The sequence below is a fragment of the Syngnathus acus genome, chromosome 6, assembly GCF_901709675.1.
Source record: "Syngnathus acus chromosome 6, fSynAcu1.2, whole genome shotgun sequence".
Classification (NCBI taxonomy): domain Eukaryota; kingdom Metazoa; phylum Chordata; class Actinopteri; order Syngnathiformes; family Syngnathidae; genus Syngnathus; species Syngnathus acus.
Window position 1 is genome coordinate 16039590 of NC_051092.1, and position 26586 is coordinate 16066175.

General features: G+C 44.4%; 2 protein-coding genes across 8 annotated transcripts in view; one reads left to right on the forward strand and one right to left on the reverse strand.

Moving 5' to 3' along the window:
- The window catches only part of meak7 (MTOR associated protein, eak-7 homolog), an 83010-nt gene extending 66128 nt beyond the window's left edge, over nt 1-16882 (reverse strand). For all 7 annotated transcript variants that reach the window (XM_037253582.1, XM_037253580.1, XM_037253578.1 and 4 more), the window contains exons 1-6: nt 16765-16882; nt 15581-15774; nt 15164-15415; nt 14954-15098; nt 1379-1590; nt 782-968 (exon numbers count right to left, since the gene is read on the reverse strand). In XM_037253582.1, coding sequence (XP_037109477.1) covers nt 782-968; nt 1379-1590; nt 14954-15098; nt 15164-15415; nt 15581-15751 — 967 coding nt within the window. In that variant the 5' untranslated portion in view covers nt 15752-15774; nt 16765-16882. The remainder of the gene's footprint in view (nt 1-781; nt 969-1378; nt 1591-14953; nt 15099-15163; nt 15416-15580; nt 15775-16764) is intronic.
- adat1 (adenosine deaminase tRNA specific 1) overlaps nt 1-26586 on the forward strand; it is a 525603-nt gene that overhangs the window by 191646 nt on the left and 307371 nt on the right. The gene's annotated exons all lie outside the window — the stretch shown is intronic.

A 26586-nucleotide genomic window follows, 5' to 3' on the forward strand; every position in this document is an offset into this window, starting at 1 on the left:
TGAAATGGACCGGCCACATAGACTCTGTCCGGAAGAAGGCCCAGCAGAGGCTGTACTTTGAGACAGCTCAGGAAGTTTAACCTGCCACAGGAGCTGCTGAAGACCTTCTATACTGCCATCATCCAGTCTATCCTCTGCACCTCCATCACTGTCTGGTTTGGATCGGCCACCATATAAGACAAGCACAGACTGCAACGGACAATCAGGACTGCAGAAAAGATAATCGGGACCGACCTCCCATCTATCCAAGATTTGTACCTGTCCAGGACCAGGAAACGTGCATGTAACATCTCTACAGACCCTTCTCACCCAGGTCACAGTCTGTTTGAACTACTCCCCTCCGGACAGCGTTACAGAGCGCTGTACGCCAAAACCAGCAGACACAGAAACAGCTTCTTCTCCCAGGCTGTTGCTCTGATGAACTCACACCACTCAGAGTCTCATAGACATTGCTGTGCAATAATATCCTGCCCTCAATGCTTTATCTTTGGATTGTCCATATTATGTGTACTATGTGTCCTCTCTGCATCCATTGCAGACTGATTATCCTGGAAGAGGGATCCTCCCATCTGTGGTCTCTTCTCAAGGTTTCTCATTTCCCCTAGTAGGAGTTTTGAGTTTGAGAATAATTGTCCATTTTTGCAAACGTCGTCCTGAATGTTGTTAGCCACCTAAATGTTGTACAGAGTCCGAGATCTACCGGAGTCAAATTCCTTGATTGATTGATCGATTGATTGATTGATTGATTGATAATGAGTAATCTGAAATATCCACTTCTCACCCTGGAACTGTGGTTTGACTTCCCAGCTGAGGGAGGCAAAGCCACCAAAAACATATCCCTTTGTGTCTTTGATGAGCAGCAAGGTGGGTCCACACTTAGTCAGACCTGCCACCATCCTCGTGAAGCTCTCGCCATGCAACAGTGTGGAAAACACAAGTCTCCATGGTGAATTACATCTGTCAGGCAGCTGTAAAAATTAGACATTGGCATGTTGAAGCAATGTGACACATTAATTTCAAATGACTTTTATCGGGCCTAACATGATTGATCATGATTATTAGTATTGTCATATTACTCCAATACAAACAAAAAAGTTGGTGTGACTAAGTGACTAAAACACCAAGTGATATGCTAAAACACTCCGTGTCTTCAAATATAGATTTTTTGCTCAAGGAGGGAGTAAATTTCAACGTTAACCTCCAGAAAATGAGTGCTGTTAATATTGTTGCCTGGGTTCATGTGACAGTGACTTTGTATTTCACTAGTCAAATAAATCATTATCATGATTGATATGGAAACTCAAAATCAAATACTCTCGACTTGGACTTGGTGCAAAAAAAAAAATGTGTTCAGGGAAACCCTGGGTCAGACACTAACCTGTGGTGCAAGAAACATGAGGGTGGGAATATCCAACAGACACTGTAGATCTTTCCAACGTGTCTCCTTACAAGGGGGCAACAGAGAAAGGGCTGGCTGCACACTTGGCCAAACGTTTAGTCCCTCAGCCACCAACATCTCCAGGTATAAAGATACTTGAGGTACTCTAAAGATCCAGTCCTCCAAACAGGCAACATCATATCCTCCCTGGTCTTTCAAGAAAATGAAAACATTTTTGTTAAAATCAACTCATCAACTTTATTCATAGAGCACTTTAAAGTGTACTTGTGGCGCTCAGGGGAAACATGTATGTGGTTTATCAAGAAAAACTATCCAAACAAGTTTCTGATTACATTGGTTGTATTAATGCAAGCTTATAATAGTTTGCCGACCCTATGTGTCAAGACGCCCTGGGCACAGCCATGCTTCCTAAAAGGATGGGAGTCGAAGGAGAGTTGTGACACAGGGGCTTTGACAGCAATCTCAATACACCGTGGCATTTTCTTGGTCAGATTTTGACAAATTTGAGTACAATGTGGCATTTTCTTGGTCAGATTCTAGGGAATCAGAGTTAATTTTGTAATTTGTCAGCATCAATGCTGACAGAAGGTAAATAATTACCGTAATTTTCGGACTATAAGTCGCTCCGGAGTACAGGTCGCATCAGCCATAAAATGCCCAAAAAAGTGAAAAAAAACATATAAGTCGCTCCGGAGTGTAAGTCGCATTTTGGGGGGCAATTTATTCGACAAAATCCAACACCAAGAACAGTCATGAACGACCAGCAACAGGCTAAACGATAGGTATGTTAACGTGACATAAACACAAACGAAGAGCTGAGAACGGCCCTGACGTAACATTCAGAGTTATTCAAAAAACTATTACATAAATAACACGTTAATAAAACCATCTGTGTCACTCCAATTCATTAAATCCATCGATCGTCCTTTGTCAACAATGCGTGCGCGCCGCTGACGGCGCTTGCACTTCAAAATATTCCACAGGCCCATATAACAATATATAAATTATATATCAAATAACTATTATATAAGCAATAATGTTATCAAACCATCTGTGTCACTCCAAATCATTAAATCCATCGATCGTCCTTTGTCAACAATGGGTGCGCGCAGCTGACGGCGCTTGTACTTCAAAATATTCCACAGGCCCATATAACGATATATAAATTAGATATCAAATAACTATTATATAAGCAATAATATTATCAAACCATCTGTGCACTCTAAATCATTAAATCCATCGATCAAATTCCTCGTCCTTTGTCAACAACGCCGCGCGTGCGCCCAGACGTCAGCCTCGTCGTTATTCCACAGATCTACTATATAACTATATTGTAGCGTTAACAAAGTTCAAGGAAAGACGTGGGTTTGGTAAACGGCTCTTTATTTAACAAAACAAACTTCCAGGCGTGTGGCGGCGTGGACTTCCAGCCACGGAAGTGGAAGAGAGCTCCATAGAATAGGACCGGGCGTGCGTAAAAGCCATGACCGAGCCCCATCCAACGTCCCCGGACAGCCACCCGGCCGAGCGCCGGCCCCAGACTTCCATCCACGGAGGTGAAAGAGAGCTCCATAGAATAGGACCGGGCGTGCGTCAAAGCCATAATAGTTTTTCAAACCTTCTGTGTCACTCCAAATCCTTAAATCCTTCAAACTCTTCGTCCGCCGTGTCACTTAGAAACAAAGCCGCTAATGATGCCGGTAGTACGTGGGGTCCTTCGTCATCTTCGTCATCCCGTGATCAATCTTTGTCCTTTATGTAAACAACCGCCGCGCCACGCCGCGTCACGCTGCTGACGTCATTTGAAATTCAAATTACAGTAATCCCTTGCTACATCGCGGTTCGTTTATCGCGGTTTCACTTTTTTTGGGGGGGGAAAATTTTTGGAAAAAAACACATAAATCGCTCCTTATTATAAGTCGCCCCCCCACCCGAACTATGAAAAAAACCGCGACATATAGTCCGGAAATTACGGTAGGTTTCGACCGAAATGATATTTGAAAGAAAAAGAACGAGTCCCGATTAATTAGCCGATTAACTCTAGGAATACATACCGACTATATTAACACAGTTTTGGCACTTCCAACAAATATATGAATTAAAGATAGAACATTTGATTGTTTTAAAATACCTTTGGCTTTTACATTTGGCTCAGCAACAAGAAACGGATTCAGTTTTCTAGTGCAAATGCACTCACAATTGGAAATACTTTTCTCAAGGCACAAAGACAAGAAGACCTGGCAATCTCCAGATGTAACAACTCTGACTGAAATTGACATGTCTGCATATCTAGGAGATGGTGGTCATCACCGCAACATGTCAAAGCCTGCAAAGGAGTAGATATTGGCATTGATCACTGGTCTGTGCAAAACTGAATCTGAAACTGAAAAAGTTGCCAAACAGTCAAGACATTCAGCTTGAAAAGCTGAAGAACCCCAAGACTTCCACAGAATTTGAGACCAAACTACAAAACAGATTTGAACTGCTCCAACAGTGAAAACATTGAAGAAATCTGGCAAAGTTTCAGTGTAGCAATCAGTCTGCTGAAGAGAGCATTGGCAAAAGAAGAGCAAAATTTAAAGGTGGATTACTGAAGAAATCTGGGAGGTGATAGACCAAAGGAAAGCTGCAAGACCTGAACGAGACCAAGGCATAATTATAGAACCGAGAGAAAGAGCAGCTAACAAATATCGAGCACTGTATAAGCAAAAGAAATGGCAAGAAAGACAAAGAAACAGCGGTTTGAGCATAAAGGTGATGAAGCACAGGTAGCAGCAAATAAGAATAAGACACTTGATAAAATTGTGGAAGAACCATCTGACGCCAACAACTCCAACACAAATAGTGCCCTGATCAAGAACAAACAGGTCAAGACATTAACATCTGAAGAAGATCAAAATGCCAGACAGATTGAACATTTCTCAGAAACATTGAATCAGCAAGGCAGAATAGAATTGTTTGACCCTGGTGCATTTGTAGAAGAAACAGACCCTAGAATTAGCACAGACAAAATAAAAGAAGAAGTAAATACCGCAATTGCAAAACTGAAGAACAGCAGGGCTCCAAGCATGGATAAAATCCCAGCAGAACTATTGAAGGCCAGTGACCAAGCTACTGTAAAGAAGATGACAGATGTCGAACAAATGTTGGAAAGAGGAGTGTGTCCCAGAAGAGTGGAGAAAAGGACCCATAGTGACAGTGGTAGTTCTACACTGAATTACTGCCTGGGCGAGAGTACTTCCTTACTGAAGGTCAGTGGCCAAGCTATTGTAAAGAAGATGACAGAGCTGTTGAACAAATGCTGGACACAGGAGTGTGTCCCAGAGGAGTGGAGAAAAGGACCCATAGTAAAAGGACCCAGTTCTACACTGAATTACTCATGCCTTTACATGCTAAATGTCATTAATGCAAATATCACAATAATGTATTAAATAATTTAGTAAATAATAATGTAGTAAATGTCAAATTACATTAATCTGTCTTTCAAGGAAGGAGCAACAATTAGTATGTGTTATTGATAAGGCAATGTTTAATCAATATCCAACATGTATTTAACATTGTTGTTCCTTCTATACATGAATGTATTAAGTTGAGAGGAGACCTCCATGGTTAATAGTGATATTAGTGGTGATAATCGGCTGAAAGAACGACCAAAACAGGAAACAGCTGCATCCTGTAGAAGAGAACAGTCATGCGCAATGGTTGCTGTTTTGAGCAAGGTTGCCAAGGCAACCAGTGGTTCCCAGGTGAAAGTCAGGTGAAGATTGCGCAACCCTCACATATCAGCTGAGGGATCCGCTGAGACAGCATTACTAAAATATCAGCTGAGAGTTCCGCTGACACAGCATTACTAAAATATCAGCTGGAAGATCCGCTGAGACAGCAATACTAAAATATCAGCTGAGGTCATGCATTCCTAGCATACCAGGCATTCCACACATTCCAATGAGGTCATGCATTCCTCTCCGATGAGGTAATGCCAGAGGAGCTGACGAGCCTATAAAAGCTTGGCTTCGGACAAGAAAAGGGCCCTTCTTCCTGGTCAGGGCGATGGCCCTGAAGCTGCCCGGACGGAGTAAAGAACGCCGTTTAGACGAAAGATGGATTTTTCATTCTTTTTGAGATTGGATCAAAATCTACTAAAATGAATTTCTAGGGTCTTCGAATTGGACTTTGTCAAATTTTAAGCTTCGAATTGGACTTTGTCAAATGTTAAGCTTACAGATAGGCTAGGAGAGAGGACTTCGGGCCAGCAGGAAAGGGAGATGCCATTTTCAAGGCGTGGTCCTCCTGAAGGCCGCCTATCTATTCAAATCAAATTCGAATTTTGAAAAAAAAGAGAACTGATCAGTCGACTTGTTCAACCAAATAGCATTTTAGACATTTTGTCTCCTCTTTATCTCTGAGATTGGTGAGTGGAATTATTGTTGTTTGTTCGACTTGTAATTCTTTTTCTTGCTTATTCATTAAATTTCTCCTTAATCCTTAATTCGGTTATCGATTATTTCGTATTAACTATGTTGAGCATGGCTTTATATGCAGTAATTAGAACTTTAAATTTTCTTTATTTCCCTATCATAGTCATTCTGTAAATCCACTCAATTCTTTTTAAAGTGAAGACAGCTTTAATCCTTAAAATCGGGTATTGTCAGATCTGGCTCGAAATAGTTATCTTAAGCTCAGCTAGGGCCAGTGTGCGCTAGTGTAAATTAACGAATCCCTGAAGTCTTAACAAAGACATCTAAATATATCCGAGATTAAACGAAACCCCCAAATCAGAAGAAAGCCACTAGTAGGGCGCGGTCATTCTGACGCCGTGTCTCGACCTTAGTTACCCTACACTTTTGAGGGATTGGCGTCATAAAAAGATTAGATTGATTCCTTCAGAAATAATTTAATAAAGGGGGTTAGCAACTCGGACGAGTCTCTTCACCCCTGGCTTATTTAACTCTCGTCTCCCCATGACAGCTGTGTTAGAGCGGCGCGGGGACAAAGGAAAGTTTGGCCCTTTAAATGGAGAAGTCGGGTCACTTACGTTTGATAAGTGCATTTGACAATGCGAAAAGAGGAAAAGGGGAAAAGGGAGGCTAGAACGTCAGCAGAGCGGGTGCACGAGGTGACTGATGAGCCATTCAGCGAGCTCGCGTTGTGGTAGCCTCTTGTTACACAGCGGATCAGGCAAACGGGAATCAGGTACGTATGTCAAGGCAGCAACCAGCCAGGCAGAAAAGGGGGGCTACAACATCAGCAGAGCGGGTGCACAAGGCGACTGATGAGCCGGTCAGCGAGCTCGCGTCGTGGTGGCAGACAGGGGTAAAGCAAGATTGTGGTCACAAGGTTGGACTAAAAAGAGTCCAGGCATCTCGCTACACAGCGGATCAGGCAAACGGGAATCAGGAGCCAGGCGTGTGTGTGTCAAGGTAGATGAACAAGCCAGGCGTACCGCTACACAGCCGATAGGCAAACGGGAATCATATGCCAGACGTGCGTGTGTCAAGGCAGACGAAAAAGCCAGGAGTACCGCTACACAGCGGATCAGGCAAAGGGGAATCAGGTGCCAGGTGTGCGTGACAAGATGGCAAGGACTGACCAGAGCACGGCGTCTATATATACGCCCTAATCAGCGGGTAACATGGGACTGGTGGCGGCGATCTGCGCCAATTAGCACACGCAGTTCCGTATTGGCTGGCTGCCTCGCACATAGGAAAAAAGCACTGCCGTCCAGTAGTCGGGACAGCAGCCATGAGCTCTGATAGCAAGGGGCAAGACTCTGAGCAATGTGCGTCACTGTGAATGTAACTGAGTTCAAGCACAGGCAGCCGGCCACGGGCGAGGAAAGAAGCACCAACCAATGCAGAAGTACTCAGGACACGTGATAATATCACGTGTTTGTTCTTTTATTTACTGTAAAGGTACAATACATGCACAGTGTGAGAATGAGATATTCCATGGAAAATCCACTTTTTTTGCTTTTATATTCATTTTATTGTGCACTTGGAGTCTCCAAGATTGTAGAAAAGTGTAATCTATCCCTCCAGAGATACTTTTATGATCTGTTTGGGGGCTATTTTTTACTCCATTCAGTTTTCTCCATTTTCTATTACGTATTTTTATCTATTATGTCACATCCTTTGGGGCGGGAATACCAAACAAGGTAATGGGTGTGACCAAACTGTTTCACAAATCCGCTATCCTTATTACTCGTAGACTTTTGTAGTCCAAACAACTCAAGGATGGCGAAGTGGAGAGACCAAAATGTCACGTTGTTGGATGCATCAATCCACACAACTCATTGCACCGTCCCCCAGCATCAGAACCTCAAAGAAGTGCCTGGTCAAATTTCATTTTTCGAGCAGTGTTCCCACATTTGTGGGAAAAATCCTGCTTGTTCAAGGACGAGTGTTTCAGGAATCTTTTGTCAGTATAGAGAAGGATTTGCCAAAAGACTTTGTTTCATTTATGGTTCCGTTCCTTTCATCTATGGACACAACGGACACAGTAAAGCGGTAACCTTGAACGACACGTAAATAATAAACTGTGACTCTGATGCCCCAGTTTTCATAACATTATCCTCACGCTTTCTGCTAATTTTAGAGCTGCGCGCTCTATGTTTTCACTTCAATGTTTTCAGGTTGCAGTCTGTTCGAACTACTCCCCTCCGGACGACGTTATAGAGCCCTGTACGCCAAAACCAGCAGACACAGAGACAGCTTCTTCCCCCAGGCTGTCGCTCTGATGAACTCACACCACTCTTAGAGTCTCAGAGTCATTGCTGTGCAATAACATCCTGCTCTCCACGCCTTTTTGAATTGTCTGTATTATGTGTACTATGTGTCCACTCTGCATCCATTGCAGCCTGGTCATCCTAGAAGAGGGATCCTCCCATCGGTGGTCTCTTCTCAAGGTTTCTCATTTCCCCTCGTTGGAGTTTTGAGTTTTTCCTTGCCCTCCTGGGAGTTTAAGATCAGGGGATGTTTGAGAATATTTGTCAATTTTCGCACATGTCCTGAGTGTTGTTAGTCACCTAAATGTTGAACAGAGGCTGTGATGTACCAAAGTCAAATTCCTTATTTGGCAATCTCAAACATGGCCAATACAAATTCTTGAATCTTGATCTTGAATCTTCTTGTGAGTGTATTTTGAGTAGTCGTATCAGATGAATTGCATCGAAGGTGCTGAATTATTCTTGGGGAACACAATAATGTGTTGAATGCATTCATTACCTTCTCGCTAATGCTAACATTAGCTGAAGTTAAAGTTAAAGTCCTAATGATCATCATCACACACACATCTGGGTGTGGTGAAATTTGTCCTCTGCATTTAACCCATCCCCGTGTGATTTTGATCCATCCCCTGGGGGAGAGGGGAGCCGTGAGCAGCAGTGGTGCCGCGCTCGGGAATCATTTGGTGATCTAATCCCCCAATTCCAACCCTTAATGCTGAGTGCCAAGCAGGGAGTCAATGGGTCCCATTTTTATAGTCTTTGGTATGACCCGGCCGGGGTTTGAACCCACAACCTTCTAGTCTCAGGGCGGACACTCTACCACTAGGCCACTGAGCTGGTTACTTACTAGCTTACTAATTAATTTGATTGCATTGCTTGTTTACAAGACGTGTTCATAAATATTGTGAGGGGATTTACCTTGTTAAAGTGTTGTGTATGGTGTCTGTGTAGTGTTGTGATAATTAGACGCTACCCCTTTAAGAGACTGAGGCAGTCGGATCGTGTGGAACAGAGAGAGGTAGAGTTGTTGCTGTACAGGCTAAGTGAGGAGTCAATATTATACTACCTGTAACTGTCCATGAAAGTTATTAAAGCTTCAACCTAAAAGATATAAACTGAGAGGACATTCAGTTTCTACAGTCTGGACAAATCTTCTGCTGTTCTTTTAATCTTTTTCTGCATCTTTTAATCAATCAAAAAGTTTGCGGCGCAAGTAAACGCTACCTCGGCTAAAATACTACAAACCAGATTCAGTTGAAGTTGGGAAATTGTGTAAAATGTAAATAAAACCAAAATACAATGACTTGAAAATAATTTTTAACCTATATTCAATTGAATACACTACAAAGACAACATATTTAATGCTCAAACTCATAAACTTTATTTTATTTTTCAAATAATAATTAACTTAGAATTTCATGGCTGCAACACGTGCAGTAGAAGTTGGGAAAGGGCATGTTTACCACTTCGTTACATCACCTTTCCTTTTAATAACACTCAATAAATGTTTTGGAAGAGAGGAGACTAATTCTCTGAGCTTTTCATGTGGAATTCTGTCCTATTCTTGCTCGATGAACCACTTCAGTTGTTCAACAGTCCGGGGTCTTCCCTGTCGTATTTTACGCTTCATAATACGCCACACATTTTCAATGGTAGACAGGTCTGGACTGCAAGCGGGCCAGGGGAGAATCTGGACTCTTTTACTTCGAAGCCAAGCTGTTGTAACACGTGCAGAATGTGGCTTGGCATTATCTTGCTGGAATAAGCAGCGGCATCCATGAAAAAGACGTCGCTTGGATGGGAGCTCCAAAATCTGTATGTACTTTTCAGGATTTATGTTGCCTTCACAGAAATGTAAGTCACCCATGCCATGGGAACTAATGCACCCCCATACCCTCACAGATGCTGGCTTTTGAACTTTGCGTTGATAACAGTCCGGATGGTCCGCTTCCTCTTTGGTCCGGAGGACACGACGTCCAATGTTTCCAAAAACAATTTGAAAAGTGAACTCATCAGACCACAAAACACTTTTCCATTGTGCATTAGTCCATTTAAATGAGCTCTGGCCCAGAGAACTCGGCGGTGTTTCTGGATGTTGTTGTCTGAGGGATCGAAGGTCACGGTCATTCAGTCTTGGTTTCCGGCTGTGGCGCTTACGTGCAGTGATTTCACAAGATTCTCTGAACCTTTTGATATTATGGACCATAGATGTTGAAATCCTTAAATTCTTTGCAATTTTGCTTTGAGAAATGTTGTTCTTAAACTGTTCAACTATTTTCCCACGCAGTGGTGAAAAAAAAGTCACAAAGTGGTGAACCTCGCCCCATCCTTGCTTGTGAATGACTGAGCATGTTTGGGGAGGCTCCTTTTATACCCAATCATGGTACCCACCTGTTCCCAATTAGCCTGATCACATGTGGGATGTTCCAAATAGGTGTTTGATGAGCTTTTCTCACCTTTCTCAGTATTTTTTGCCACCTTTCCCAACTTCTACTGGACGTATTGCAGCCATGAAATTCTAAGTTAATTATTATTTGGCAAAAAACAATTAAGTTTATCAGTTTGAACATTAAATATGTTGCCTTTGTAGTGTATTCGATTGACTATGGGTTGAGAAGGATTTTCAAATTGTTGTATTTTGTTTTTATTTACATTTTACACAAATTCCCAACTTCAACTGAATCTGGTTTGTACAAATATGTCCGACCGGAAAGGGAGGCGCACATCTTGCGGCCTGGAGGAAGTGGGGTGTGAAGTATCTCATTTGCATTAAAAAAGACCGCACTAAAACACCTTGCTCTGAGCTGCACCTCAGAATAAGAATAAAAGAGGGACCTGTGATGCTATCAAAAAGAGGAATTCAGCATCGCTGTTCCACTTTACAGGATATATAGACCATAACTGAATGAGTAAAACATAAAACAGAAGAATTTAAAACGTGATATGTAAGCTTTAAGGAAATGGGAAAGGTTTATGTAACGTAAAAGTATTGGGGAGGGTTTAAAAAGCTTTAATATTGTGTAATGAACCACAATGCAACAGGAGATTCATGCACAACTGTGACTTACTATGGTTTCGCTCTGCATGATGTCCTCCCGGTCATAAAATTCTGAAGCTTAACACATTACATTGCTTGGCAAAGAAAACCACTCTTCTAATTGACTTGCAATATATCTGTGCTCTCTAGCGAACAATAAGAAACAATACGGGTTGGAAATGTCAATACAATTTAGAATAGAATAGAATAGAATAAAATAGAATAGAATGCCCTTTATTGTCATTTTACAACTTAGTTGTACAACGAAATTCGGATAGTTGCTCCCTTCCTAGTGCAAACATACAAAATTTAAAAAAGTATAAAAGGAAGTCTGAGAATAAAAGTGAAAGATCTTATTTACAGTATAGCTATTAGTCTAAGAATGAAGGTTAAAAAATCTTATTTACAGTATGTTCAATGTGGGTATATGTATTAACATGAATGAGGTTTGTACAGAAAATAAATAATAAATAGTAAATAGTTATTGCATGTAGTTTTTAAAGGAGTGTCGGTGTTGTATTATAGCTGGTGTTGTTTTCTCTCAGAGTTCAGAGCGGTGATGGCTCTTGGGAAGAAACTGTTTTTCAGTCTGGTAGTCCTTGTTCGAATGCCTCTGTAACGCCTCCCAGAAGCAAGCAGTTCAAACAACTGGGAGGCGGGATGTGTGTTGTCTTTGATGATGTTGTGCGCTCTGCTGACGCACCGGGTGTTGTATATGTCCGTCAGGGAGGGGAGAGGGCAGCCGATGATCCTTTGCGCTGCTTTGACTGTCCTCTGTAGCCTCCCTCTATCTGCAGCAGTGCAGCTCCCGTACCAGGTGGTGAGGCAGTACATTAGCAGGCTCTCAATGGAGGAATGGTAGAAGGCGAGCAGAAGCTTCCGATCCATACTGCTCTTCCTGAGGACTCTTAAGAAGTCTAGACGCTGCTGAGCTTTCTTGATGACAGCTGAGGTGTTGCGTGTCCAGGAGAGGTCATCAGAGATCTGGACTCCCAGGAATCTGATGCCGTGGACCCTCTCCACAATCTCGCTGTTGATGCATGGGGGGGTCTCTTTTTTTCCGTCTGAAGTCCACGATGATCTCCTTTGTTTTCTTGGTGTTCAGAGCCAGGTTATTTGCAGGGCACCAGTTCGTGAGCTTCTGGACCTCCTCCCTATAGGCTATCTCGTCACCATTCGAGATCAGCCTGACCACTGTGGTGTTATCAGCAAATTTTACAATCATGTTGTTGCCGTGGGCCGGACTGCAGTCATGGGTATAAAGACAGTAGAGGAGAGGGCTCAGCACGCAGCCTTGTGGTGAACCAGTGCTCAGTGTGCGTCGTGCAGAGGAAAGGTGGGGGCCAAGTCTCACCGTCTGGGGCCTGTTGGTGAAGAAGTCTTTGATCCAGGTGCAAGTGAGAGGGGGGAGGCCCAGAGTGTCCAGCTTCGTGACCAGAACATTTGGGATGATTGTATTGAAAGCCGAGCTGTAGTCCACAAAGAGCATTCTCGCATAGCTCTGCTGCTGTTCCAGGTGTCTCAACACAGCAGGCAGAGCTATGGTGATGCCGTCCTCCGTGGATCTGTTCGCCCGGTATGCAAACTGATGGGGGTCGAGTGTGGGGGGGAGGTAGTCCTTGATGTGTTGGAGAACCAGTCTCTCGAAGCACTTCATTATTACTGCGGTGAGGGCAACAGGGCGGTAGTCGTTGAGGCTGGTTGGGGGTGGATTTTTTGGTATGGGGATTATTGTGGCTGACTTCAGGCAGGTAGGAATGACTGCTTGTGCCAGCGAGAGGTTAAATATCCTGCAGAAAATTGGGGACAGCTGGTGGGCGCAGGCTCTGAGCACTTTGCCAGGTACTCCATCTGGACCAGGAGCTCCATCTGGACCAGGAGCCTTCCTGGGGTTTACTGCCTGGAGCACACGCCTCACCTCCTGCTCCTTTACAGTGAGTGGAGGGGTGCTGGGATCTGGTGTGGATGGGGGGAGGGCTACAGCAGGTGAGTGAGGCTGTGGGGATTCAAAGCGGGCAAAGAAGCAGTTGAGGTCCTCTGCCAGCGACTCACTTGGGTCTGACGTCACCTCACAGCCCCTGAAGTATATGATGGTCTGGATGCCCTGCGACACCTCTCGTGGTCTGTTGCTGGCGAGGTGGGACTCCATCTTCCTCATGTACTCCGCTTTGGCTTTTTTAATCCCTTTCTTCAGGTCAGCCCGAGTTGAGTTGTAAAGGGCTCTGTCGCCTGACCTGAAGGCAGAGTCACGGGCCCTGAGGAGTGAGCGGACCTGGCTGGTCATCCAGGGTTTCTAGTTGGGAAAGACTCGAATGGTTTTGTCCACACATACGGTTCCCATGCAGAATTTGATGTAGTCCAGGACTGACTCCATGAACATGGCCAGGTCTTGGTGGTGAAATAGTTCCCAGTCCGTGTTTTGAAGGCAGTCCTGGAGTTGACCGAGTGCACTTCAGGCCAAGTTGTTACAGTCCTTATGGTGGGCCTGGATCTGCATCTGAGAGGAGTGTATGCGGGGATGAGTAGCAAGGAGAGATGGTCAGACTGTCCAAGATGGGGGAGGGGCATGGCTCTGTACCCATGCTTGATGTTGGAGTACACGTGGTCCAAAGTCCTTTCCCCTCTTGTTGGGCACTTAACGTGCAGGTGAAACTGTGGGAGTAGTCTTCAGATTGTTCCTATTAAAGTCTCCTGCTATTATGTGAACACCATCAGGGGGGGCCCGCTGCTGTTCATTGCTGGTGTTCAGCAGGAGAGAGAGCGCCGCGCTAGCGTCAGCATTCAGCTGCACGCTAGCATCGGGGATCTTCAGATTCAGCCAGGTCTCCGTGATAATGAGGGCGCAGCAGTCACAAACATAGCAATTTCCCGCAAGTTGTAGTTTCAGATCTTACATCTTGTGGGTGAGGAATCTAGCGTTGGTGAGAAACAGGCTCGGGTGGGGTGGCTTGTGCGGTTGGTTCTTTAGCCTTAGCAGGAGGCCGAACCTGCAGCCTCGCTTCTGCTTCCTCTCCCTCCTCCGCCTGCGGCGCTTTCCAGTCCCGACAACAATTCACGGAGAGTCCAGCGGTCTTGCTAGTTCGTCTGGGATGTTTTGGCTGTATTGAGATTCCCTCGAGACTGCGGTCTTATGTCGATAGCCGATGTCTACAAGGTCCTGTCGGCTGTAGTGGTGTGCCGCATAATACAAAATACAAAAAATACAAAAAGTCCACAAATAGACACATAGAAAACGCAAAAACAAACACTGAAGGGGAGAGCCGTGAGCCGCAGCGTCTGAGCGTGCCGCCATCTTGGTTATGTTTAAATTTCTGAATAACATATATCGTTTCTACTTAGTGGAGTTTTGTTTTTCATGGTAGGTTCTGGAACGCATCTCCTGCGAAAAATTAGGGATCACTGTAGATGTCTTCAGGTCGCAACTAATTAGTATATACATGTGAAGTTTCAGATTTTTTGGGCCATAAGCCATTGGAGTTATTCGGCATTGGCACTTGTGCGGCGAAGGAAAAATAAAATGCAAAATTTGATGCACTGCCCCATCATATTGTATTTCAAAAACTCAAAACATGTTTTTCCAATTGTTGTCCAAAGTCTTAGATGGTACAACCCTACGGGAACCCTGATAAGGATTTCTACAGAAATAATAGGGACATTGCAGCTGTTACTGCTTGGTTTTTAATACTAATAAGATTCATTTTGAATTTAAAAAATAATATATAACGTGTTGCATCCTAACACTCCCGCAGTGTCTCCATTGTGTCCTTAATTAAAAATGACAAGAATAACCTACCTGTAGGTTTCAGTTCTGAACACATCTGCTCTGCCAAGAGTTTAACACACTGAGAGCCATCACCCATTTTGTCTGGTTTCCACCCTTGAAGGAGTCCTTTATAGACTAGAATATGAATGATGGCAGAGATCAGGTCCTGTAAGAACTATGAAAAGACAACATATCTAAGATGAATATGAAAACAATTCTATTTCTATTTCTTTCCCTCACCTCTGTTAGTTGCTCAGAGGTGACAACCTTAGAGCACGCTCTGTTCCGGCACATAGCCATAACAAGAGGAGCCCGTTCTTCTGCAGTACCCCGTAGGGTGTCTGCAAGAAAGATGACTAATTGCTCGCGACACACTCCTAAAGTGGGGGACGTACTGACTTTGCCAGCTGCTGTGGTTCCAAAGTCAATACTACACATGCATTGGTATGACCTCCTTATCATTGATTCTGATGCCAGCATGCACATGGAGGCCTGGGAACACAGAATGATCAGATATTGCATGTGGAATATACATTTTTTAATCATTATTATTAATGCAATACTAAGATGACTTGGCCTTAGAAAAACATTTAGTTTTGGTAAATAGCTATAAAGATAAACAAAATGTGTTTATCTGTTTCTCATGTATAATACTACCTGCAGCATCTCAAAGGTCAGTGTGTTTCCTGCTTGTGTTTTCTTTTGGGCTTTTTCAGGAATCACAGCATTGCCCTGAAGCCAATCAAACACTCCTTCAATCACTGGCCGATCTTCGGGACGGAAGCGGGACAGTCGCTTCTGCACCACCACACACTCAGTGTTGCCCATGGTACGTCACATTTGTGGCATTCCTGGGTAGACAAACATTTTAGGTGAATTTCATTCCACTATTTACAAACTCCTTTGTCCTCGTTCCTCTGTTTACATGTTACATTATTTAACCAGATTCTATCGAGATTACTCAAAAAGATGAGCGAGGAAGAGTAAGGGTTTGGATAAACAAGTAGTGAATCTCATTACATTACTTGTAAGCACATCTGCCCTCAAATGATTTCTTTGCTATTGCGATACGATTCTTCATGTCTCCGTAAATTATATAAGGCAGTTTACGTCAGATGACGCATCTGAGGAAGACTGGAGACAGTCGAAACTGTCCGCAGCTAATATCTAAAAATGTCTACTTGTCTGGACAAAAGGACTGCCTTATATGATTTCTTTGCTGCTTTAACTGCCAAAACTGGATTCCACTTCCTCCCTGTTCTGAGTGTTTACCCGTTTTCCCTCACCATGTCATCTATGAACTACGTAGTTGAGCATCATTTCCATATGAACAAGGCTTGATGTTGGTAGGAAAAGCACACCGTTCCCATAGTCCTATGTTGCTCAGGTTCCTGAGCAAGCCCAGCCGCTGCTTTAGCTGTGCCTCCCGACTATTTAGGATGAATTGTGACCTCTGTGGGGTAACACCGTCTGAGGCTTTTTATTGGCTTTTCACAGATTGTTGGTATCGGTTTATGAGCAGTCTCTCATTAGCTACGTTTACATGGACTCATTTATTTGGATTAAACGCCTGATTGGAATTAGAAATGCTTCTTCAACCATCTGGTTGAGGTATTTGTGATAGTATCAATTGCTCTTTTAAAAATGTTGCTTTTTTTTCTTGAATTTTAAAAACATTTAAATATGAGTTCGACAAATATGCTATATAAAATATAGAAATATAGCTAATACAAAAATTACAACACGTAAGCACTTAAGAGGAGACCTCCTGCTCCAATTACCACCACGCCATTTTTTATTCACTGGCTGGATTCAAAATACAACAGAATTAACTTCCTTACCTGAAGCCGCCTCGTTCGTAAATGAGACAAGAAAGCGCCTGAGACGACTCAGATAATATTGATGGAACAACCTTTGCCTCACAGTGGACTAAATAAGACACATATTTCCGGACACTGCGGAACATAACACAAATACTAGCCAGTCATTTGTCAGATGACGACAATCTTTTTCGTGATTGGTCACTGAGGACGGTAGGCGGGATAAATGATGATTATTTTCATTATTATTACTTTTCAAAATGAAACGGGTGAAACAGAAATTGCCCTTGTAAATGGACCGTGTCCCTTGTGAAAATGTATTACGTTTGGAAAGAGATATTAAAAAAAATTGAAAAACGACATATTTGTTTGAAAATTAAATCCCCAGAATTGAAACACAGAATGGTTGATTTTCTTTTTTGCTCCCTGAAACGAGTAAGTAAAAGTCTAATAATAGCTATATTATAATAATAATAATAATAATGCAGCTACCGGAATGGTCATAGACAGCATTTCTCAGACTGACCAAGAGATGGCGACAGCGTAGCGCCTGAAAACGATAGCGTAATCAACAGTAACATTAGCACTTATATGATAGGAGTCCTATCATAGGACTGTATTAAAAAATTATGTCAGTACTACAATTCGCCTTGAAAAAACTCAGAAGTGATTTAACGGTATTTTGGAACAGAGTGGCTGTGAACAGGCTGAATACGTCAAAGAAGGAAGCAATCACAATTTCCCAGTCGGAAAATCATTGAACAGACTATCGTTTAAAGCAGTGGTTCCCAAACTTTTGCAGGCTGGCGCCCCCTTTGGCTCCCCAGTGAATTCCTAGCGCCCCCCCAAGGCACATATGGAAACAAACACCTCTTTCTTGATATTTGGTTTGCTGCAATTTGAAAAGAGAAAGGTTAAACACAAATGTGTATTTCACAAATAAAACCCAATTTAGTATTTAGTAAACCAATTTATTTTTTAGCAGTTTTAACTGTTTCAGCAACATAGAATCGTAAATAAACATTCCACCAGTAACGTTCATTGTCTCACACGTAATATTAATGGGATGGATGTGCTTGGTGCAGGGACATAAGCTTCTCAACATCAGGCTGGAACTCACTAAGAAGAAGTCGTAGATCCCCGCGGTCAGTAATTTTCAGTCGGTTTCTTTGCTTGGAAAGAAGCAAGGTGACTGCACTGAAGCCCCGTTCTACTAAATATGATGTTGGGAAGGCAATGAAGTACATCTTGACCTTGTTCCACAGCACTTGGCCTGAGGGTGCCTCTGATGCGCTTCGTGACTGCTTTGGCTCTTCTGACTGGGACGTGTTCAGGAGGGCTGCCACGTGCGACGGTCGGGCGGACATTGAGGAGTATACTGACTCTGTTTCCTCCTACATCAGGAAGTGCATTGATGATGTGACACACTCAATATCCGTCGTCACTCGGGCTAACCGGAAGCCTTGGCTGACCGGGGCTGTCTTCAGGCTGCTGAGGGCCAGGGACAAAGCCTTTAGGGCGGGGGATGAGGCTGGCTTGAGGACTGCGAGGGCCGACCTGTCTCGGGGCATCAAAGAAGCGAAGATGCCCTTCCCACGAGCTGCCCCTGTGCCTCTCCGCCGACAGCGTGAGGAGGGCGCTTGCCGCTATCGACATCCGTAAGGCGGCGGGTCCGGACAACATCCCGGGTCGAGCGCTGAAGGACTGCGCTGGTGAGCTGACGGGTGTCTTCACGGACATCTTTAACACTTCCCTGCAGCAGGCCATCGTCCCGTCGTGTTTCAAAGCTGCCACCATCGTACCTGTGCCGAAGAAACCTGCTCCGTCCTGCTTCAATGACTACCGCCCCGTGGCACTTACGCCCATCATCATGAAGTGCTTTGAGCGGCTTGTCATGGAGCACATCCGATCAGTTCTCCCCCCCACCATTGACCCCTTCCAGTTTGCGTACCGAGCCAAACGGTCCTCTGAGGATGCCATCTGCTCTGCCCTCCACTCGGCCCTCACCCACCTGGAGGGGAGGGACTCGTATGTGAGGTTGCTGTTTGTGGACTTCAGTTCTGCCTTCAACACCATTGTGCCACAACGTCTCATCAGCAAACTTGACAGGCTGGGCCTCAGTACCTGCCTCTGCAACTGGCTACTGGACTTCCTCTGTCAGAGGCCACAGGTGGTACGTGTTGGCGACAAAATCTCCGCCAGCATCACGCTGAGCACAGGGGCCCCCCAAGGCTGCGTGCTCAGTCCGCTGCTCTTCACCCTCCTGACGCATGACTGCGCTGCCACCTGCAGCGGCAACCGCATAGTGAAGTTTGCTGACGACACGACTCTGGTGGGTCTCATCACCAAGGGAGACGAGACTCAATACAGGCTGGAGGTTGACCTTCTGACCGCGTGGTGCAGGGACAACAACCTCCTGCTGAATGTCGATAAGACCAAGGAGATTGTTGTTGACTTCCGGAAGGGTCACGCCCAACACCTGCCGCTGACCATCGACGGTGCTGTGGTGGAGAGAGTGAGCAGCGCCAGGTTCCTGGGGGTGCACATCAGTGAGGATCTCTCCTGGTCCACCAACACCGCATCGCTGGCGAAGAAGGCCCAGCGCCGCCTGTACTTCCTTCGGAAACTCAGGCGAGCGGGAGCTCCTCCGGCCGTCATGACTACATTTTACCGCGGCACCATTGAGAGCGTCCTCTCCAGCTGTATTGCTGTTTGGGGTGGCAGCTGCACTGACTACGACTTGAAGGCCCTGCAGCGCACAGTGAAAACGGCTAGTAAGACTATTGGTGCTTCTCTCCCCTCCTTGAAGGACATTTACACCTCCCATCTCACCCGCAAGGCGACCAAGATTGTGAGTGATGTGAGTCACCCCGCTCACTCTTTGTTTGATCTTCTGCCCTCTGGGAGGCGGTACAGGAGCCTGCGCTCCCGCACCACCAGACTCTCCAACAGCTTCGTACTCCAGGCTGTTAGGATCCTGAACTCGCTCCCCCTTTCAGCGTAGCGTCCTGTTCTTGCTGTCTGCATACTGGCTTGGTTTTGCTCCTCTTATTTATTGGATTATTTATTGGATTATTGGTTTATTATTTATTCATCGCTCATTTTATTTATTATTTTTTATTTATTATTTATGGTTTGTGCCTTCTTGTTTTTGTTTTGTGTCGCCTGCTTGTATGTCTCGTCACCGTGGGATGGAGGAAACGGAATTTCGGTTTCTTTGTGTGTCTTGACATATGAAGGGATTGACAATAAAGCTGACTGACTTTGACTTTGACTTGATAGCAGTCAGAGATTTTTTTTTGTAACCAAAAATCTTGATATGACTTTTTGAACTTTGGCCTTAGCTCAATGTCATTTTGAATTGACGTGATCTAAGGCAGTGGTCCCCAACCTTTTTTGCGCCACGGACCGGTTACATGTCAGAAATATTTCCGCGGACCGGCATTTATATAAATAAATAATACATTTATATAAATAAATAAATAATACATTTATAATATCATTACCATTACGTTGAATTAGTGGGAGCACTGAGTTTGTTTCTCAGAAACGAGCCGGTCCCATCTAGACGTAATCGGAGACAATGACACCCGAAGTGATTTAAGGTTTGTCTTTTATTGCAGGATGCTTGGTCTCCATGTGTTGAAGCAGTTTTGAATGCTTCACTGCCTGGTTAGTTAGCCTGTCGCCACATATTAGCTTTGCGGGCGCGACTGGGGAAACATGTCACGTGACCGGGACGAGTGTCTTGACCTGAATTAATTGATCGTCGATAAAAAAAACAATTCTCTGCGGCTTGGCGGCCCGGTACCAAGTGACCCACGGACCGGTACCGGTCCGCGGCCCGGTGGTTGGGGACCACTGCCCTAACCAGCTCAACACAACACGGCGCATTCTGGCGAGTCCCCAATTTCATGTTGACTTGAACTCAAGATGATGTTGACCGCCAGAATGCGGTTTTTATTATAAGATAAAATTCTGAACATTACAAGCTTGAAATTACAAACCTGAGCTTTTGCTTTTGTAGTCTATGCTGTCGGATCTGACTGGGCCAGAGCGGTGTGTTGTGTACAAATCGACTGCCGCCCCCCTACCGCCCCTTTCTTCCTCACCGCCCCCCCAGATCTTTCCACCGCCCCCAGGGGGGCGGTACCGCCCACTTTGGGAACCACTGGTTTAAAGTGTCCAAAAACAGCTATCAATTGGCACCAAAGTTTATATGGACATCTATACTTATGACTACTTCAACATATCACAAGGATTAGCCTCACGGGAGTAAAAATATCTTTCTCCATATGTGTAGTAAGCAGTTGCAAAATTTAGCAAGGGGCATTTAGCAAATTTCAGCTGTTTGCTGTTTGTTGAACAGCTGGACGCGTCAATTGACGCGCATCACAACTTTGCATCCTGACTACTTAATACGCATTTGTAGCAGAAATCTGAACAAATCTGACTTATATTTATTTAGCATGCTTAGTAGAAAAACAAAGACAAAAACGTATTTACATTAGTTGTGTGCAAGATACACTAGTTTATACCTAGAACAAAGTTCTTTCACAAGCATTTCAGTCACAGACTTGCATGTTTGTGCTTGTCCCTAATATCAGACAGTCTTATCTTTGCAGGCGATACAAATATTAGCCATACATTTTCCACATAAGGGACGTTTGCAAATATCACAGACGGGTACAGTTCTGTTGCAGCTACACCCTATTTTTATCTGACAAGTCACTCTAGTTGTCAATTGTCCCGTGCTGTTGACGCTGCCATTGGTACGGGATTCCTGGCTGACATCTCAGCTAATGTCAGTTCTGTAGATTCAAGATTCAAAGCGTTTATTGTCATATGTACAAAAGGAAAGCCCTTTTTCTTTGTACAATGAATTCTTTCGCTATCCGTTAAAGTGCCAGACAAAGTAAGGAGATTAAAAGAAGGTTAAAAAGTAAAAAAAACACAAAATATAAAAACCACAATATATACACAGTATATACAACTACGAAGGCTAGTGCAAAAATGGCATTGTGCAACAGTTGTGAGAGATATAGTGAATGTACTGTAAAACAGGGGAGAATGCAGTGCAAAACAAAGTGAGTGTAAACAGTGTACAGTAAAGTGCAGATCAGTGACAGAGGTAGTGATCTGGTCAGCTGTTTAAGAGTCTAATGGCTGTGGGGAAGAAAGAGTTCTTGAAACGGGAGGTTTTACATTTTACACTTCTGTACCTCACGTCCACTATCATCTCCTTCGTTTTGTCCGTGTTGAGGGTGAGGTTGTTTTCTTCATACCATGACACTAGGCTGTCAACCTCCCTCCTGTAGCCTGCCTCGTCTCCGCCAGGGAGTCCGGCATGCTGCATCTGTAGACAGCTGACTTGAGAATTTCCTGCGTTAGATATTAGTGCCAGTGACTTGCTGGTAGATTATCCACAAATTGACTCCAGTCATATCTAGAATGTTGAAAAACACTGCAAGTGGCCATCTTCTGCATCCTGCCTTTGTAGGCATCTGTCGGCACGTTGCGTCAAGCATGTCAACTCCGCATTTGCTGCTGTTGTAATACAGGATTGATTCTGGCTTATTTTTTCCATCTGTCTGGCACAGAGAACCTTTGTGCAGAGCTGACAGCAGCACAACAGATTTAGAGGGCTTTGATTGGTATCTGACCAACTGGATGGAGCCAGACCTGTAAAATACTGACTCGTGAGTGGCCATCTTTGAAGAGCTTGGAATCTCTCTCCTGTTCCATCGCATGGTGCCAACTATTGATGTCCGCTTTTCCATAAGCTTCAGTGCTAGGTCTTTGCTTGTGAAAAAGTTGTCAGTGGTGATGTTGTAGCCACGCCCAAAGTACAGCTCCATAAGCGTCATCACTACATGTGTCCCGAAACTGTTAACTCTCTGCTCATCCTTTCCAAGATATGGCTTCACACCGAGGCAGTACTTTGTTCCAACTTCAGCTAGGACCCAAAACTTGTCGGCTTTATTTGGCATATATTGAGTGAACCTACAGCGAGTTTCGGTTGGAAACAGCTGTTCATCCATTGTTAGTGAATCCTGCGGAATATAGTATGCCTTCTGACTGTTCTCAACAAATCTGTCCAAAACCCATGACATCAAACAAAACTTGTCTTTTTTCCCACAAAGTACAAATTTTTCCAGTCCATCTTTTCTACTTGCATGACTGAAAAATGTCAGTTGTCTTTCCTGATTGTTTTCATCAGTGAGTGTTGCAGCCCTCCAAGTTGTAGCACGCTTTTATTGGTCTTTTTTCTGTCCAGGATATTCTCAATTTTTTTATGAACCACATATACGTCACTGCCAGTCTTTTCTTAGTGTTGTTGGAGATATCAAATCAAATCAATCTTTATTTGCCAAGTTTGAGCATGCCAAACAAGGAATTTGACTCCGGTACATCTCGGCCTCTGTACAACATTCAGGACAATTATTAAACTCCCAGGAGGGCAAGGAAAAACTCAAAACTCCTACTAGGGGAAATGAGAAACCTTGAGAAGAGACCACAGATTGGAGGATCCCTCTTCCAGGATGACCAGGCTGCAATGGATGCAGAGAAGACACATAGTACACATAATATGGACAATCCAAAGGTAAAGCATTCCAGCATTCACAACCATGTAGGAGGATTGACCATACGGAGGATTTTAATGTTCTCATTTTGTTTCTGTTCTTTAGTATAGGGCTCATCTTACCAAATGTGTTTTTGGATATTGCTATGCGTTTCTCAATTTCCGTGTCACATTTTGCACCAGAGATATTTAAATTGGCACACTTGTTAGATTTTTCACTCCTTTGGAGCAGATTATCTTGATCGTATGATTATGTTGGAATGTAGACTAGAATTATTAAGTTTGTTTAAACCTTTTACCTTTCCTTGACTCTGAAAAGTTTAGCCATTCAGTTGTTGAAACTTTCCAAATGGTGTGGAAACATTCTTGCTTAGTTAGTCATCTAAAATGCTCCACTAGTTTCTGTTTCCACGACCTTGTAAAACAATGAGCTGGGACCCTCCGCACTGATTAACCAGTTGCTGAGGTGACCACCAAACATGTCCAATGTCACCCCCACCCTGCTTTCTCTCAATAAATACTCTCTTGCAAGAATCCAAAGTTAGACCTCATTCGATCATCGCTGTACGCACAGCGACGAATGACTCTCCACTTGCAAGTGCTTAAAAAGGGCATACTGTCTCCCGTGTGGTTCTTGCAAAAATAAGTTAGAGTGAGCACCACTCTAACAGTAGGTACTTGCCTTTTTGTCATATATAACCACACATTTTGTTTTCTTTGCATTCTGTTCTAGTCCCTGTTTATTGCTTTATTCTGATACTAAATTGAGGATCTTTTCAAGCTGTTTTTCTGAGTCCGCAATGAGTACAGGAAGAAGTTGTAACAGAAGCTGCAGCAGAACAGCATGAAGGAGGGGTGGGACGGGATGAGGCTGATCACTGAGTGTGGTCCGAAACAAAGTGTCATCGCTAGTGGCAGTGTGGAGAGGGTGAACCAGCTGAATGACTTTTTTTAACAGGTTCAACAGCACTCACTTGTCTTTGCCCTTGCTCCCGCCGCCCCTTTCTGCTCTCCGGTCTGCCCTTCCGCCCAGGGTGACGGCAGCTCAAGTAAGTGGCCAGCTGAGGAGACTCCGGTAAGGCTGTTGGTCCAGACGGTGTCTCTCCTCGTCTGCGTCCCCTGTGCTCTGGGGCTGGGTGACCCTATCCAGCGTGTCTTCAACATGAGGCTGGAGAAAGGTGTGATGCCTCAGCTGTGGAAGACATCGTGCATCGTCCCTGTCCCCAAGAAACCGTGGCCTACCGAGCTAAATTACTTTCGGCCAGTTGCGCTAACATCTCACGTGATGAAGACTCTGGAGCATCTGCTGCTTCACCACCTTAGACCTCAGGTTCGCCTTGCTCTCGATCCTTTACAATTTACGTATCGAGAGAAGGTGGTGGTGGTGGAGGATGCTGTTGCCCATATGCTGCATCGTTCTCTCTCTCTCACCTGGACAAGGGAAAGGGGGCTGCGCTCCTGAATGACAAGATGTTGGTGATGGGCGTGAGGTCACACCTGAGGGCATGGGTCATGGACTACCTGACGGCCAGGCCTCAGTATGTGAGGTTGGGAGGCTGTGAGCCAGGCATGGTGAGGAGCAGCGTGGGAGGACCGCAGGGAACGGTGCTCTCTCCTTTCCTGTTCACCCTGTACACTTCTGACCTCCAGTACAACTCTGAGTTCTGCCATGTGCAGAAGTTTGCGGACGATACTGCTACTGTTGGCTGTATTAGAGATGGATGGGAGGAGGAGTACAGAGGCCTGGTCCGGCGCTTTGCTAATTTATGTGGCTCCAACCACCTGCACCTCAACACCAAGGAAATGGTGGTGGACTTCAGAAGGCCCAGGCCTTGTCCTGAGCCTGTCGACGGGGACTGTGGATATTGTGCACACCTGTAAATATCTTGGAGTGTTGTTGGACGACAAACTCGACTGGTCTGCTCATGTGGCCACTATATGCAAAAAAGGACTGTACTTCTTCAGGCGGTTGGCATCCTTCGATGTCTGCAGGGTGATGCTGCGGATGTTTTATCGCTCTGTTGTGGTGAGCGCCCTATTCTTTGCTGTGGCGACCTGGGGAGGGGGGGGCAAGAAGAGGGATGCCTCCCGCCTGGACAAACTAGTAAGGAAGGCAGCTTCTGTTGTGGGCACGGAGCTACATGATCTGGCGTCTGTGGCAGATCAGCGGGTGTTGGCTCGGCTGCTGTCCTTCAAAGACAACCCCGAACACCCAATGCACAGCACCATCAGTGGGCGGATGAGCAGATTCAGTGAGAGTCATGGAGAGTCTGTCAGTCTGTCAGTCTGTTACTCGTGAGTTGTACTACAGTCCCACGTAGATGACTCACAAATGCATATCTGAAGGGGTGCGTGTGTGTGTGCATGTGTGCGTGTGTGTGTGTGTGTGTGTGTGTGTGCGTGTGTGTGTGCGTGTGTGTGTAGCTACACATTCAGGCCCCAAGGGGACGCTAGTATCACTAATATTCCCAATCTGGCTGCAGTCTTATTCACTTGGCTATCAACGGTGATCATTTTCATTTTGTGAGTTTTGAGACAAGGAACAATGGACAAGTGCCATTATTTTACATTCTTTAAATTGAAATAAATGAAAGCATAAAATAGAAATAACAATAAAATGTTAACAATGTTAACACAACATTGAAGACAGTAAAAAATGGATGACGCTTGACACTATATTCAGCAACGCCCTGTGTTGAATTATGTGCTGTTGTTGTACTATTTGGTAAAATACATGTTCAGATGTCATTGTGATTTTTTGTATTTTTTTTGTATTGAATGCCACAGTTATGTTGACTGCAATTGTTGCATCACAGATGTGAAGTTTCTCATTTATGTGCGGACACTTTATTAGTTAAAATCCTTTTACGGGAGTATGTGAAGATGCGCAGTACTAGCGTGACTCAGGAATATAAGATATTGACATTGAAGTTGAAAATACAACAGTTTATGGGCCTAGGCACGGCACAGGAGGAGGGAGATGGCAGTGGTTAAAGTTTGACGGGAATAGAAACAACTACGAACTTTGGAAGGTAAAGTTCCTCGGCCACTTAAGGTCACGACTGCCACACCAGACCCAGAAATGAATGCAAAATGCTATGCAAACCTAATTTGGTCACTGGTAATGTGGGAAGCGACAAATGATGACAAAAAAGTTCTGGAAATGCTACGCAGCTATTATGCTAGTCAGTGCAAGCCCAAAATTATTGCACTGTACACGGAACTAACCTCCCTGAAGAAAGGGAAGACGCTATAAAATT